The sequence below is a fragment of the Lytechinus pictus genome, chromosome 10 (genome assembly GCF_037042905.1).
Source record: "Lytechinus pictus isolate F3 Inbred chromosome 10, Lp3.0, whole genome shotgun sequence".
Taxonomy (NCBI): Eukaryota; Metazoa; Echinodermata; class Echinoidea; order Temnopleuroida; family Toxopneustidae; genus Lytechinus; species Lytechinus pictus.
Genome location: NC_087254.1, coordinates 13,423,781 through 13,439,821, shown reverse-complemented (window position 1 = coordinate 13,439,821; position 16,041 = coordinate 13,423,781). Strand labels below are relative to the sequence as shown.

General features: G+C 35.0%; 1 protein-coding gene across 1 annotated transcript in view; it reads left to right on the top strand.

Annotated features, from left to right (window-relative positions):
- Positions 1–14,470, top strand: part of LOC129270198 (protein flightless-1 homolog) — a 49,441-nt gene extending 34,971 nt beyond the window's left edge. Inside the window, exons 19-27 of the mRNA XM_064105365.1 lie at positions 3,647–3,755; positions 4,748–4,831; positions 6,328–6,424; positions 7,874–8,127; positions 9,012–9,220; positions 9,840–9,963; positions 10,719–10,901; positions 12,519–12,632; positions 13,153–14,470. Of these exons, the coding sequence (XP_063961435.1) occupies positions 3,647–3,755; positions 4,748–4,831; positions 6,328–6,424; positions 7,874–8,127; positions 9,012–9,220; positions 9,840–9,963; positions 10,719–10,901; positions 12,519–12,632; positions 13,153–13,290 (1,312 nt within the window). The 3' untranslated portion in view covers positions 13,291–14,470. The remainder of the gene's footprint in view (positions 1–3,646; positions 3,756–4,747; positions 4,832–6,327; positions 6,425–7,873; positions 8,128–9,011; positions 9,221–9,839; positions 9,964–10,718; positions 10,902–12,518; positions 12,633–13,152) is intronic.
- Positions 14,471–16,041: the final 1,571 nt, after the last annotated feature.

Here is a 16,041-nt window from a genome sequence, read left to right as displayed (position 1 = left end):
GGATATTTCTGCTTATATTGTGTGATTTGTTGTCGTTTATGTCATTCAGATTGAAAGATGAAATCTTTGAAACTTATATTTTAAGTTGCCATTCTTTTATTTGTCATGTATTATAGTGTTTTGCAATTAGAAGTATTGATTTATCTAATGAAATCCTTGTATCCCTTTGATACATGTAGCTTTTTGTTCCAGTTTTATTTGTTTTTTATTCACACCCTTGTACATTTAACCTCTGTGTAATTGAAGGACCCTCGTTCTAAAAAGTGAGATTTTCTTCCCCCTCCAAAGTTACGAGCCTCAGATGTTCAAACAGTACTTTGAATCCTGGGATGAGATCCTAGCCGTCGACTACACCCGCACTGCCGAGGCGGTGATCAAGACCATGATCACGCAGTACGGGCAGCGCGGCCCGGGATCGCGACACGGGTCCCGTCAGGCGTCGCCCTGTCGGCTGCCACCCGGAGGAGGTCAGGGGTAAGGCAGGGGTCACTCGGGGTCGTGACGAGACCAAAAGTGTTGAGCATCCCGGTTGTGATTTTTTTTCTTCCTTTATTACTGAGGAAAAGTCTGCTGCCTGCCAATGCTTGCTATCATTGCATCGTCACCAGCATCATCAGAGGTTCTGCATCGTCCATGCTTGTTGTTTATGAATAGTACCTACATGTATACAGTGCGTTAAATGTGTTGCATCAAGTTCATTAACCCATTAAATACAGAGTTCTGTAATTCCTGTAGGCTTTTTGAGGCATCAGGTATACTCCCTGGCTCAAACATACTGTATATCTCATCGAAGAAAAAGGATGTAATAGATGGTTGACCTACATATTATTTTCTCAGTTTAACCCTGCCAAGATCCTAATAAGATGTGGGTTTCTGATTCAACCCTCCCCCTCCCCCTCTCCAATCCCCAGAGATCTTTAGGAAAATGTCATTGCTTATTAATTATGCTTAAAATAAAAGGTTTGATCTAATTAACGAAGTAAAAGCTAAAAACATTTTTTTTTCAGTTTTGTTTTTGATAATATTTTCATTGGAAATTATCATTGACGCTTTTCCAATCATATGCAACATGAAATAAATTTGGTTTAATCAGTATAGATAAAATACTGATACATTTATGAATTTTGGATGGAAACTTAATTTATGTTGGGTTTGTAAATATTTATGTGTTTGAGCAATTTGGGGTCTTATGTGCATTTAAAAGAATGTTGCATATTTTTGGAATCGCATATGGTAGACTGAAACAGAAATTAGTCATGAAATGGTTTGGCTCACATTGTTTGCATTACAGGTTTCTCGCAAAATATTTTGAGGGGGTTGAATCAGCTCCCCTCCCACACCCCTCCAAGTCTTAATCTCCCATTGTTTTATCGTCTGTGAATGTACATGTTGACATACATTTCATCGGATTCATTCAGAATGTTTGTCGAACTGATTTTGTGAATGTTATGTTATATCAGAATAGCAAACTAATCTGCAATTATTCCAGTTTTTGCATTTAATCATATTCTAAATATCCATTTTTCAGAAGTAGAAGGGTGAAAAACAATATATTTTCCAAAACAATGTTTAATGCATGTTTTTATACAAGATTAAAAAGTTTGCAGTGTACCATTGTAACTGAGTGCAGGATAGAGTTGGTTCAACTCATACATGTAGATAAAGGTGATGCTGACTTAAACAAGTACACCTTGTGCATGCTGAAAATCTTGTAATTCATGTGTGCAAATCCAACGGTAGTCTTTTCAGTGACAACTTCCGACCAAGTGATAAAGATGGCAGACAAACAATATTTATTAAGTTTATTAGATTGATTACACTGTACGTTTTCTAGATTAAAAGGATAACTGACTCCAGTGGCTGTACAGTGTCAGTCATGTTGGCTATGTTTGTGTTTGTCAGATCAAAGGGTAGCATACATGGATTATATATATTTGCATACATACTGGTTACGTCCAGGTGATAGTTGAATCCATTTGTTTTAAAAGTGGAAATTTTTCCCCTTTTTTAAAGAATGTTGCAAAGCCAATGACTGACATTTTTCATTTTCAGTCAGTAGGGTGTATCCGTGGATCCCTGTAAACTTCAGGGAGGTTTAAAAAAAAGTGCAAATAGAATGTTATACATGTACTTATGGAGCTGACTACAGCATGCCAGATCAAAGCTCAAACTTCGGATTTTGGATTGCATTTTAGTACACTTACATTGAATAAATATGAAGTTTAGTGAATGTGAAGAGTCATCCATAAGATCATCATAGATCATGAATGAAAATGATTAAATGCAATAATTGTCCTTTAATGTCCTGTATTATTGAGAAACTAAAAAAAATAATTGATTATAAAACTTCTTTGAATCACTTTTGACATTGCCTTTCTGGATAAAAAGCATGTCAGGACTAATAGTGTGTTGATTTATTGTATTAAATGTCATAACAATTTGTGATATTTGTTAAACCATATTGTCCTACCGACCCCCACTAACCGATGACTTTTTCCACTTTTTTTTTTTCCTGCAGGATTCTTGTATTTGATTTGCTGTGTTACTAACATTTTCATTGTAGCTGCAGAAATCTTTATAAACGTATATAATTATGTAATGATTAATGATTATAAAATGATGTATGTATTCATACTTGTAGTAGTCCTCAGTATTGTTTTGCCTGTATACATGTACATAACATATTTTTTGAGTTACTGCTGATTGTTGAAAAATTTGTGAGAGTTTATATTTAATGTTCGTGCAGCAGGTATATATGCTGTATAAAAATGTTTATACTGGATTTTTTTTTTTTTAAATATCATTGAAAATTTGCAAGTTGTATGTACATAACATGTTTCGAAATGTAAATTTTTCATTTATGGTATACTTGTTAAACTTACTGGAAAAATGAAAAATAATACAATGATTACATAGAAAGTGATTTAAAATATTTTTTATGAGATTTGTAACAGTGAACAAAATTCCTAACTTTTCATTTTTGTTGTTGTTGTTGCTCTTCTTCTCCTTCTTCTTCTTCTTCTTCTTCTTCTTCTTCTTCTTCTTCTTCTTCTTCTTCTTCTTCTTCTTCTTCTTCTTCTTCTTCTTCTTCTTCTTCTTCTTCTTCTTCTTCTTCTTCTTCTTCTTCTTCTTCTTCTTCTTCTTCTTCTTCTTCTTCTTCTTCTTCTTCTTCTTCTTCTTCTTCTTCTTCTTCTTCTTCTTCTTCTTCTTCTTCTTCTTCTTCTTCTTCTTCTTCTTCTTCTTCTTCTTCTTCTTCTTCTTCTTCTTCTTCTTCTTCTTCTTCTTCTTCTTCTCCTTCTTCTCCTTCTTCTTCTTCTCCTCCTCCTTCTTCTCCTCCACCTCCTTCTTCTTCTTCTCCACCTCCTTCTCCTCCTCCTTCTTCTTCTTCTTTTTCTTCTCCATCTCATCCTCCTCTTCCCCCTTCTTCTTCATCTTCTTTTTCTTCTCCTTCTTTTCTTCTTCTTTGTTTTTCATCCCATCTTTTCCCCTGTGCCTATATGTCTATCATCGTATCTCTTTCATCTCTCTTCTGCCTCTTATATATCTTCTATTTTCTGTTTATACTCTTTGCCCCCCCCCCCTCTACCCCCACTATTCATCCTCTTATAATGGTCTGTCATTTATCCTCTCCTCTTTCTGTCTGTAGAAATGAGAGTCATGTGTTCAAATCTAAATTCCCTGGTTGGGATGATGTATTGGCTGTGGATTACACCAAACGAGCTGATCAGATCCACAAGAAGCCTGCCATTCAGAAGGTCAGTTGGAGTAAAACTTGATTTCAAAAAGAGGGAAGAATCCAGTTTAATGGTCTTTATTGATACAATAAAATGAATCCTTGCAGCCCGAGTCTGAATTATAAATTACTTGAAGTGACGTAAGAATATCAAAAATGGGGGTAGGATGTGCAGAAATGTTGATTACTTGATTTGAATTGTATAGGGTGGATTAAATATCAAGTCAGTATCAACGTCGCAAAGTGCACAATTAAAATAAAGATTTAAAATATCAGTGTATGACGGACATGGCATCTGATTGATCTAAGAAACATGGATATTATCATTGGAACATAATGTGGTAACAGAAAAGGGAAGGTCCAAAAATATTGCACTATTGCACTGATTCAATTAGATAGGGGGTCAATAGGAGTATTATGTACACTTAATTTTTTATTCATACATGTTCTGTAATAAATCAGAATGAAATAAAGAAAAGAAACCTTCAATTCAGAAGGTGATACGGATACAAAACTACTTGCTAGCACGACATTATTTGGGCCGAGAAAATATTAGATTATGGTAATATTGTGAATTTTTTATTTATCAGTCTTAATTCATACTGTAACATTGAAGAATGGCATAAATCAATCCAAAATATTTTTTTTTTGGGGGGGGGTGCATTTGTTTGTTTCTTCAGGGACCCATTTCATAAAGACTTACAACTATTCTAACTTTGCCATTGTTGTAATTTCCTTGGAAACCTTGAATGTGATTGGCTGCTGAGCCTTGTTAGCATAGTAGTTACCATAATATCAAAGTTACACTTATTGAAAATCTTTGTGAACCTGGTCGCTAACTAATTTTATTTTTGTACAATACTACACAGTCCAATGCTCCATTATCTTCATGATTATATTTTAAAGTATTGATTACATTTCATCGATTAAGAACTACAGATTTTACAATTGCAATGGAGGCAGCTGTGATGAATGTTTGATTCAGAAATTCAATTTGATTTTATACTTTAAAAGGATGTACAAGAGAAGGAGGAGTTGAAGACTGACCTGTCCGCATTGTTCATGCCCAGACAGCCTGCCATGCCTCTCACAGAAGCTGTAAGTACATAACCATTTGATACTTTTTATACCTGCTTTGCTAGGCTATATTTTAAGTTATGATTATTTCTGTTCTGGTGGGTGTTTCATAAAGCTGTTCGTAAGATAAGAGCGACTTTAAGAACGACTGGTGATCCTTTCTTGTGGTAAACGGTATATTCATTGGCGATGGTTTAGCGTGTAAGAAAGGTTCACCAGTCGCTCTTAATTTACGAACAGCTTTATGAAACGGCCCCCAGGTGATCTTGGAAGGTTTGTGTGGTGGAATGGACAATCATGGAAGTGGTTTAAAGTACACTACATGTATGTGTGAAATCACAGAAAGGACTGAGATAAGGTGGATAGAAGTAGAAGTAAAATGGAGAGGTATAAGAGTGGAGGTTGGAAATTAGAGTATCTTTCGGAAGTGAATGTAGTCCTTGAAAGGATTGTAAATCAGAAAGATTTTAGAAGAAGCTTGAGTAGTTGTAGAGATGAGAGGAGGCTGGCTTGAGTTGGAGAGTTGAGAGAAAGCTGGGTCCAAACTTACAAAGAGTTGCGATTGATCGGATCAATTGTAACTCTTTGTAAAATGGGGCCCTGGTTTGAATGGGAGAGATGGTAGAAAACTGGAAAGTCGCAAGTGGAGTTGTAGAGCAGGAGCAAGAGAAAACACTGAACGTTTTGGGGCAGGTTGTCCAGTCATTTTGAATATTTATTTGTATACCATGCAATTGAAGTGAAATTTGTTAAACAACTGTTTAAACAATTCTTGTTATCACAAATTGATATGAAATGAATTGTAAGTTTCTTAGTTGAGGTCAGAGGTAATTTGTGTCAACAAACTTCATAGGATTCTATATCAAACAAATTTTGGTTTTAGGGTTCTCTCTGGTAGAGCAGTTGTCTTGAAAGGTGTTAATCCTCGTACCATGTTCCAGGCAGTGGACCTAAAACTGTTTGAATGAAGCATTCCTCTGAAGGTTTCCATGGCGAAGAAAGAGTGTCGAAGTTTCGTGGTACACCATGGCCCGTATTCTGAAGTCGGGTTTAACTTAATTTCAGGTTTAAAGTTGTGGTTTAGGTATGGATAGCCAATTGTTACATAAATCACTAATGGTAGAGATATGCATTTCAACTCATTTGGCTCTCAAATCATTCATAATTGTCTAGGAAGTATAAATAGATGATTGTCTTCACCATCGATGAATCAGGAAAGAGCACAGTAAACATAAGAAACATACAACGTAATAAAAATTTTGACACTTTTGGCTTCCCATAATTTTAGCACAGAGTTAGACCATGGTGTAAGTTAAACCCGACTTCAGAATACGGGCCCATGTATTCTTTTGTGGGCATGTGTTGGTTGTGGAAAGGACCGCCCAAAATCACCGTTTTGATGAAATGTGAGAATCGGTAATGAAATTCCACTTTCGGGATTCCCACACAAAATATGTGGCTCTCATTTATCGCAAGGTATAGATTGATATATTTTTTTTTTACTTCTTTTTCTATAGGATCAACTGATGGAAGAATGGAACGATGATTTGGATGGCATGGAAGCATTTGTTTTGGAGGGACGCAAGTTTGCCAGACTTCCCGAGAATGAGAAGGGTAAAAATTTGAAGATCTCTACCTTTCTGAGTAAAGATTAAGCTTCTTTACAGTTGGAACTGAAACAAATTTGTTTTGATCCAGTTCTTGAAAGGGCATTTTATCTGACAAGTTCCATTTTATCTGACAGATACAATAGTAACATTGCTTCTCAGCCAATCAACATCAAGGAAGATTGTCTGATCCAACAACTCGGACAGAATTGTTGATGAAACACTCCCCAGATTTTTCTTATTCAAGAAGAGATAAGATGATCCACACAAGGCGCTACTAGATTTCTAGATAAAAAATTGTCTTAAAAGCTGAGACAGGAACCTAAGTAAATTTTGATTTGGTCTAGTGGAACCTGAACATTCTTATTCGCCGTTCTGACGGCGGAGGCGGCGGTGTCATCGTCAACATGAAAATCTTAAGCAAGATTGAGTTTTTTTAATGTCGTCATAACTTAGAAAGTATATGGACCTAGTTCATGAAACTTGGACATAAGGTTAATCAAGTATTACTGAATATCCTGCCCAAGATTTAGGTCACATGATCAAGGTCAAAGGTCATTTAGGGTCAATGAACTTGGACCATGTTGGGGGAATCGATATCGAAATGTCATCTTAACTTAGAAAGTATATAGACCTAGGGTCAACAAACTTTGACCATGGTGGGGGTATTTGTAGAATTGTCATAACTTTGAAATTTCATGGATCTAGTTAATGAAACTTAGACATAAGAGCAATTAAGTATCCCTGAACATCCTGTGCAAGTTTCAGGTCACATGACCAAGGTCAAAGGTCATTTAGGGTCAACAAACTTTGATAATGTTGGGAAATCTTGGGAATTGTATGGATCTAGTTCATGAAACTTGGACATAAGAGTAACCATGTATGCCTGAATGTCCTGTGTGCATTTCAGGTCACATGACCAAGATCAAAGGTCATTTAGGTTAATGAACTTTGGCCGTGTTGGGGGTATTTGTTGAATTGGCATCATAATTTAGATGTTTTATGGATCTACACACGTAGTTCATGAAACATAGACATACATGTAAGGGTTATCAAGTATGTTTTTGCACATGTCTAAGGTCACATGTTTATGGTCAAAGGTCATGTAGGGTCAATGGACACACACAGTATTATTTTATTATCATTTGAGTTTTCTTTAATGAATAATTATTCAATAGCTATTTTCAAACTCAGCACTGTTGATATATTGAATTGCATAATGCAGGTGAGACTGCCATAGGCATTCCACTTGTTATGCTGTTTAGTTAAAATTATTTTCTTTCTCACGTATAGATGTATTTTTACGTTTATCCTCTATATTCATGCTACTGTTGCTGTTGTATGTATGCATGTACATGTACCAATATGTCATTTTTAATGTAAATGTATTGATGAAATCTGAAATACTATTGAAATTAAAATTGAAGAATCCTTTTTGAATTCATCTCAATGACAGGACACTTCTACAGCGGGGACTGCTATGTGTTCCTCTGCCGTTACTGGGTACCCAAAGACCTACCGGAGGGAGAGGAGGAGGAAGAAGAAGAGCAGAACGAGGAGGAAGATACCGAAGAAGACTTCCAGTGCACCGTTTATTTCTGGCAGGGCCGGGATGCGAGCAACATGGGGTGGCTGACGTTCACCTTCAGTCTTCAGAAGAAGTTTGAGTCGCTGTTTGGTGATAAGCTGGAGGTGGTCAGATTGTGTCAGGTATGGAGTGACATGGAGGAAGTGAGATGGGAAGAAATTTCAATTCTAATTTCAATTCCTATTTTGATTTCAATATTATTTTCAATTCCAATTTCATTTCTAATTTCAATTCCTATTCCTCTTTCAAGTTTAATTTCAATTTCATTTTCAATTCTAATTTCAATTGCAATTTCAATTCCTATTTCATTTTCAGTTTCAATTTCATTTTAATTCCAGCACTAGTGAAAGACTTCAAAATACAGTCAGAAGTAAATTTTCATAAAATACAAGAAAAAGACCACAAAAGAACATAAAATAGAAAAAAGCACATGGAGGGGGCTAACAAAAGAAAAATATGATTGTCTTCGCTTTTCCCTAAATTATCATAATATGAATTTGTAAAATGCAGGAAGTGATAAAAATAATATGAGAAATATATTTTTAAACATTGTTTAAGAAGGGATGGAGGGCAATGGAAAGAGGGCAAAATAAGAATAGGAGGAGGAAATACTAGGAATGTAGAGGGAATTCATGGATGTTTTAAAGTGTTCTCTCATTGAATGTGTTATATATAATTTAGATAACCTTAAAATATACATTTTGAGATAATTGTTAGTAATCCAGGGAATAAACTAGCGGTACATGTAGCTTATAATTTTATTTGTGTAAAGAAACTATTTTCTTTTAAGGAGAGCACAAGTATGTGTTTCTGTATCATAATTATTGTGATATGAATGTACTGAGAAGTGGATTATCATGCTATCATTCAGGTGGTCTGAATTACAAGGCTACTCTGCTCAGAATGTTGCATTGTGGGTAAATCAACCTTGCCAGATATGAGAGAGAGGCAAAGAGTTGTCATGGTAACAATGAATTCTTACAAACCTTCTATTCTCCATCCTCAGCAACAAGAGAACCTCAAGTTCCTTTCTCACTTCAAGAAGAAGTTCACCATCTACCGTGGGCGCCGCCCTCTCCCCAATGCGTCACCTGATGCAGAGCAGCCCAAGGACTTGAATCCCAAACTCTTCCATGTGAGAGCCAATGGAGGTCCCCTGTGCACCCGCTGTATTCAGGTCCATCCCACTGCGCAGTGGCTCAACCCAGAATTCTGGTGAGTGCCCTCATATAGTGCCCCTATAAAGCACTCCAATAAAGTGTCCCCATAAGGTGCCCCCTTAAAGGCCCCCCCCCCCCCCCCCCCATATACTGCCCCCACAAAGTTCCACCACAAAGTGCCTTTGTATTCTTTTGGTAAATCTAAAGAAGATTCCATTTCAATATTATAACTATTGTCAACTTGAATATGTAAGATAGTATTAGTATCACAGAAAACACATAGTATTGAATATGGTGATCTTAATAAGTGTGAGGTACAAGAGGGAAATGTTTTTGTTCCATGTGTTTCATGAAATAATTTTGCATGGTACATTTTCACACAATTCATCAGGACATATGCCATAGAAGACAGCTTGTTGTAATTTGATATCAAATTCAATTGTAATTATGCACTGTTATTTATAACTTATTGGGGGACACACTATATAAAAATGTATTAATACCAATTGATACTACAATATCATTGTCAAACTGGGCAGCATGAATTATCTGCAATACGAATGATGGTCTTTGCAAAGGCGTTTTCATGAAATTGCGCCTAATTTATAATTTTTTTAACTTGAACTACCATGAATATTTCATCATGTTTTGTTTCATCATTCTTTTTTTTTCAGCTACTTATTAGAGGTTCCTTTTGATAGTCAAGATAGTAAAGGTATTGTCTACACGTGGATTGGTTCAAGGAGTGATGCGGACATGGCCAGGATAGCCGAGGAACTTGCATATGAAATGTTTGACGTAAGACAAATCTTCATTATTTAGTTAGTCATCATTTATCCAGGCTCCTTTATTAATATATTATAAATAGATATTAAGGATAAGTATTTATAGATTACTGTATTACTCGGCCTATTTAATTCTCCTGTCGATACAATGCTTTGAAATATTTTGACTGATATCTTTGCACTATAAACCTAATTTTTAGCCTATTTTCAAGAGAATATTTAAATTCAGAACAAAGTGAATTTACACCTTTAAATCTGTATTTCTTTCTCCATCACTATTTTTACACTATCTTGAGTAATATTCGTATTATTATCTCTTCAACTTAAATTTGGTATATTTACATGTATCTAGTGCTTTTAAAAAATGTATCGTAAATTAAGCAAAATATAGAAATAACTTATATTGAAACTATTTGCTCCTATTGATATTTTTGTCTTACATTATTTATTGAATTGTAAATCATTTAATCAATTTGTATAAGGTTTTATGCCCTCTTGGACCCCCCCCCCCCCATATCGTATATTTTAATAGCAGTTATTCTGTATACATACAGTTATATTATATTATATGTATATCATGTTTATTTCTAATAATTGAAATAAAGTTTAATTCATTTTTGCATACCAGGGCCATTTAACATGAGAGATATGATCAGTTGTGTAATTAATCTTAACTGTAAGACTACAGCATTCCATGTACAAAATGTTAGAATCGATTGTAAATATTGATCGTATCTCTTTGTGATTCACCCCCCCCCCCCCCCCTAGGACATGTACAGCCATCAGCTTCTCTCTGAGGGTTCCGAACCAGAGAACTTCTGGTGGGTGGCTCTGGGTGGTAAGAGGAATTATGACCAAGAGGCTGACTACATGAACAAGGCCAGGCTATTCAGGTGTTCCAATGAGAAGGGATTCTTCACCGTGTCGGAGAAGTGCTCAGACTTTTGCCAGGTTAGCTGAAGTTGTGTTTTAAAAATTTCCATTTGTGCATCACTTTCATTCTGTAGGATTGTGATGTCCTATATATACAGTTGTGCTCGAAAGTTGGTGAACCCCCACCACAAAAATGCACTCCTTCATGCCGAGTGTTGTAAGTAGACAACAACGCTACAATGTTCGGCGAGCCCAGAGAAACAAACTTTATTTTAAATGTACTATTTTATCACCTTGGGCCCATTGTTCATTTACCAGAGTTTTTTATGGCAAAAGTTTTATGCAATGGGCCCCTGACTTCACAATTAAATATCTAAAACATGTCAGAACTTAAAACCATTTAAATATGTTCATTTTCTGGTGGGGTTCACTAATTTTTGAGTACCACTCAGTCAATGGCTGATATCTGAGGGATTGAGGTGTTCCATGACATTTGCTCTGGCCACAATTGCTCCGATAGAAAATCTGCCAACATAAAACCTAACCTCCAAAACTAAATAAACCCTCATCGTAATCTTCATATTATGCTGAACCCAAAACTCTATTACAACCCTAACTCTAATCCTATGCCCTCTGACTTATCAAGGCCGGAGCAAATGTTGCAGGAGCATATGTTGTGTCTCCGGTTGAGGATCATCCATCTACCCTGCCCATCATGTTTAATTATGAAAATAGCCCACCTTTTACAGTGTTGCTTCCCAATTATAAATAACTAAAATAAAGTGTGTGATGTTTTAGCTTTATAGATTGTTCAAAATGAGGTATTTCCCTGGACAAAGCATTCTCAGCTTCTATCTCAAATTATTTCTCAACCAATTGAACAAAACTTTGTTACCAGTCATCCTTCCTTTTCCTGATAAATCATATTTAGCGGTTTCCTTTTGTCTTAACTTTGTAGTAACCTTTTCTGGCAATTCAATTTTTATATTTTATTTGATTGCATGTTAATGTTTATTATATCAATCTGGTTTTTTTTAGTAATACTGTAATACATGTACCTGTATATGCCATTTTGATTTAAGTATTCTTTGTAAATATTGTATATATTGATTTTTTTATCTCAGGGCCCTCAAGGACAGCAGTTTGTGATGATTACATAAAACTGAAAATAGAAATGAAATGAAATAAATATCTATTTTGTTATTTCTGTAGCTCTGCATCAGGGAAGAAATTGACAGGGGCTCATATGCTCAAAATAGCCCTTGAAAATAAAACAAAGAACCCTAAAATCCCCTTTTACTGCAATGTTATATAGAGCTTATGCAAGGTTGTAGATTTAGGCAGTAGGTTGTGAAAAGTAGCCCGGAAATAAAATATCAAAGTTAGGAGGCGTGATAGCTCAGTCGGTAGAAAAGGGGTTTCGTATTCCGGTGACCGGGGTTCGATTCCCAAATTGGTGCACTAGTGCCCTTTGGTAAGGCATTTAAATCCTCATTACCAGGTCCCTCAGAGAGGACCTTAAGCCGTCGGTCCTCTGGTTGCTTGCTAACAAGCATTCATGCTTTCTTAGCAGTCAGGTAAAAAATCACTACCATTTACCAATTTTTGCCTGATCTGCATACATGTATATGTTAGTGTGCTAGATTTTCATGTGTAATGGTTTAAAATTGATTAATCTTTGATATTTATTGCCAGGATGATCTTGCTGATGATGATGTGATGATTCTTGATAATGGTCATGAGGTCTATCTATGGCTAGGACCAAGCTGTAGTGATGTGGAGAAAAAACTTGCCTACAAAAGCTCACAGGTAAAGTTTTTTTTTTTTTTTCCATTTTTATCCCATTGTATACGGTATTGAAGCAATGAAGTCATCAAAAGTTTTTTTTTTCAAAATAGCTGGGTTTTTTATACCATTTCTCAGCAGAGCGTGATGAAAAAAATATCTACAACCTGAATTTGGTATCAATCTGTTAGGAACTCAAAATATTTCGTGAGATCATGGACGTTCATCAGTCGAGTTCAAATATTTTTCTAAAGTTTCAGAGATTTTGTCCACTTTAAACATGTTCTTTAAACAGTGTGGATATACATATCATAAGCTATGTTTACATAATTTATTATGTTGAAAGTAGTAAGAGACAGAATATGGAATGATTACTTCTAGATAGATGGTGCTATATTAATGCTTAATATTATTATTATTTAGTTATTATTGTAATAATAATTATAATAATGACAATGTGCTGAAATGATTACTTGTAGATAGATGTCGTTATATAAATTATCCATTATTATTTTATATGAAATCATTTGTATTTGGCTTTCAGGTATATGTTCAGCATATGAAGAACAAGGAGCCAGATGCCCCTCGTAAATTTTCTGCAGTTAAGAAGGGGAAGGAACCCTGGAAGTTCATCCGCTGCTTCCACGGATGGGGACTGTTCAAGCCAGGTGCTAAGTATTAGACAGTTACTGTCACAACAAAGCAACTCAAAACTGTTTAACTTGCTGCATCATCAAAGAATGTACAGAGATTGCTTTCATGATGTAAAACATTGATTTTACGCGCTTAAGAGCTTCGCCGAGGAAGGTGCCAAGTTTCAGAAGATGACTTTCACAAGGTAGCACAGCACTAAATGTGATTTTCTTCTTCAGTGCATGTACGCTTTAATAGGGATGATGGAGAGTACAAGAGGACGACTTTCACAAGGTAGCAGCACAAAAGTTGATTTTCTTCTGTTAATAGGAGCTTCAGCAAGGTCTTAGAGGACAACTTTCACAAGGTAACAGCAGAAGAGTTCGTTTTGATAATCTCCATGCACGTAGTGGCACAAAAGTTTATTCGCTGCTTCCTTTCATAGCAATTTTTTGGTAAGTGGCAGAATAGGAGAAAACATATTCACTACATTGTAGGTAGCAGCTCAAGAATTCACTACATATATTTCATTTCACGAATGGTAACATTTCAAAATGCCAAATACCAGTAGATTGGAAGCAGTGTGAAAAAAAAGGAGAACAGCCACATTATTTTTTGTGGATATTGAATTTAAGCTTTAAAAAAAGCTGCTCTTCCCGTTAGAGACTGAATGATTTTGCTATATAACCCATGTTTTCCATAGACTCCGGCCCACATTCATGCGGGTTCATTGCCAATATGGTAAATAAACTTTGCCAATATGGTAAATAACTACCACTTTTATTGGCCTCTAATCTCTGTTACTATTACTACCGCGCCAATAGGACAGAATATGGTTAAAATCAATATTTTCTTTATTCATTTTTCATTTGTGGATTGCATTTTAGAAAACAATGGTTTGATGATGAAGGGCATTCTTGGTGCTTGATTTGAATTTTTCATAGGTTGGAGAGTATATGGAAATCAGTAGGTGCAATAACTCAGTGTAGTTTTCTTAAAAATCACAATTGATTTTGTCAACAATTGTACATGATTGTTTCTTTTTTTTTATTGAAGTGAAAATCATATTGAATTTAGAATTATTTATGTATATTGATATGAGAAATTGGGGAAGAGGATAAGTAAGAAATATGAAAGAAATATTGATTGACTTATTGAATAGTGTTGAATAAAAATGGACTTATGGATAGACTTATGAAGACACAGTTGCATTTAAATCAAATTCTTTTATTTCAAGATTTGGGTATTGTGATATCTCCTCATGTCTAGATAAAATTGTTTGTATTGGGATACAAACTAAACATGCCTGTACACCAATCAATGTGGTATTTTGAAAATGTTTGGCATTATACATTGTGCTGCACTCAACCCAGGTGAGGTGAATGGGTACCCGGTAGGAAGAAATTCCTTGAATGCTTGATCGCCTAGGCAGCTCAGCTAAAGCCGGGGTAATGATAATAGCAGGGCCCGCTGGTAGAACAGTTTTCGAAACTGAAGTGGCTACCCTGGGTAAATATACCTATATTATTATTATTCTATTATTATTATAAATATGAGTTCAAATCGCAATCATATGAGTTTGTAAAGGGAAATTCATTACCTATGACTTTAGGTCAAAGTATCTTTTGTTTTTTAAAAAGCTATTTGCAAAAGAAAATATTTCATTTTTTAAATGAAAATCATGCTTACCTTTGTACTTTTTCTTTATGCTGTACTAGTATAATTATGTACATGGCATTTATTTATTGAACATTCAAATCACATAGAGTTTTGTGTTTTCTATTGCATAATGATTGAGTAACGAACCTTGAGAAAAATTATCTTGAGTGCGGAACGATCCAAGATCAAGAAAAATGCACTTTGAGGTATTATGATGTAGTTATACAAAATATCTTTTTTTTGCAATGGAAAGAAGTAAGGCTCACTCACTCAATTTTCCATCCATAAAAAACTCTTGTTATATTTTTTTTGTATTTTACATGTAGAACAATTTGCTTGTATATTATTTTTTTAATCAGATGCTGTGCATTCTTTCATGTAAAACTTGTAATGTTTATATATTGTTTTAGAGTTTTCGCTTAGTGACCTGCAGAGGATTCAAAAACAAAGAAATGTACTGTCGAATGCCCTGTCAATGACAAAGAACGCCAAAGAGAATTGTCAAAAATTTGTGAACCGGAAAAGCTTTTTTGTACTAGATTTAGGGTGAATTGATGCATTTTCAATTTTTTTGTCTGGTCTGAATTTAGGACAAAATTGCGGTTCCATTTCACTATTTTTTTGTTAATGAATTCTTTGGCATCCTTCATTTTGTGATTAGCATTCACAATGCATTCCTCTGATATTGAATCTTCTGTAAGTTGCTGAGTGAAAACAAAATATTTTTGTTCTTAAACATCTTCATACTTCATAAACTGATAAGGAAAGGATATATCCTTATCAGTAAGGACAAGATGCTTATCACTTATTAAATATTTCAGATGTTCATTTACTTTGTCACAATGATCAAGACATGTCGACAACAGGATATAATTATTGATGGTTGATTGTTTCATTTGTTTCAAATTCTATGAACATTGAGTATGCGTTCATGTTTGATTTTAATTGTCTCATGAAATATATTGAGACATATACCTCCATGCTAGTACTAAGGCTGATCCATCTAATTTGAGGTCAAAATCATTATGAAGTTATTTCAAAGTTCAAGTCCACCCAAACAAAAAGTTGTGTTGAAGTTGAATCAACAGAAGAAAATCATGACAGTGAAAATTCCATCAAAAACATATTTAGAATAAGAAAG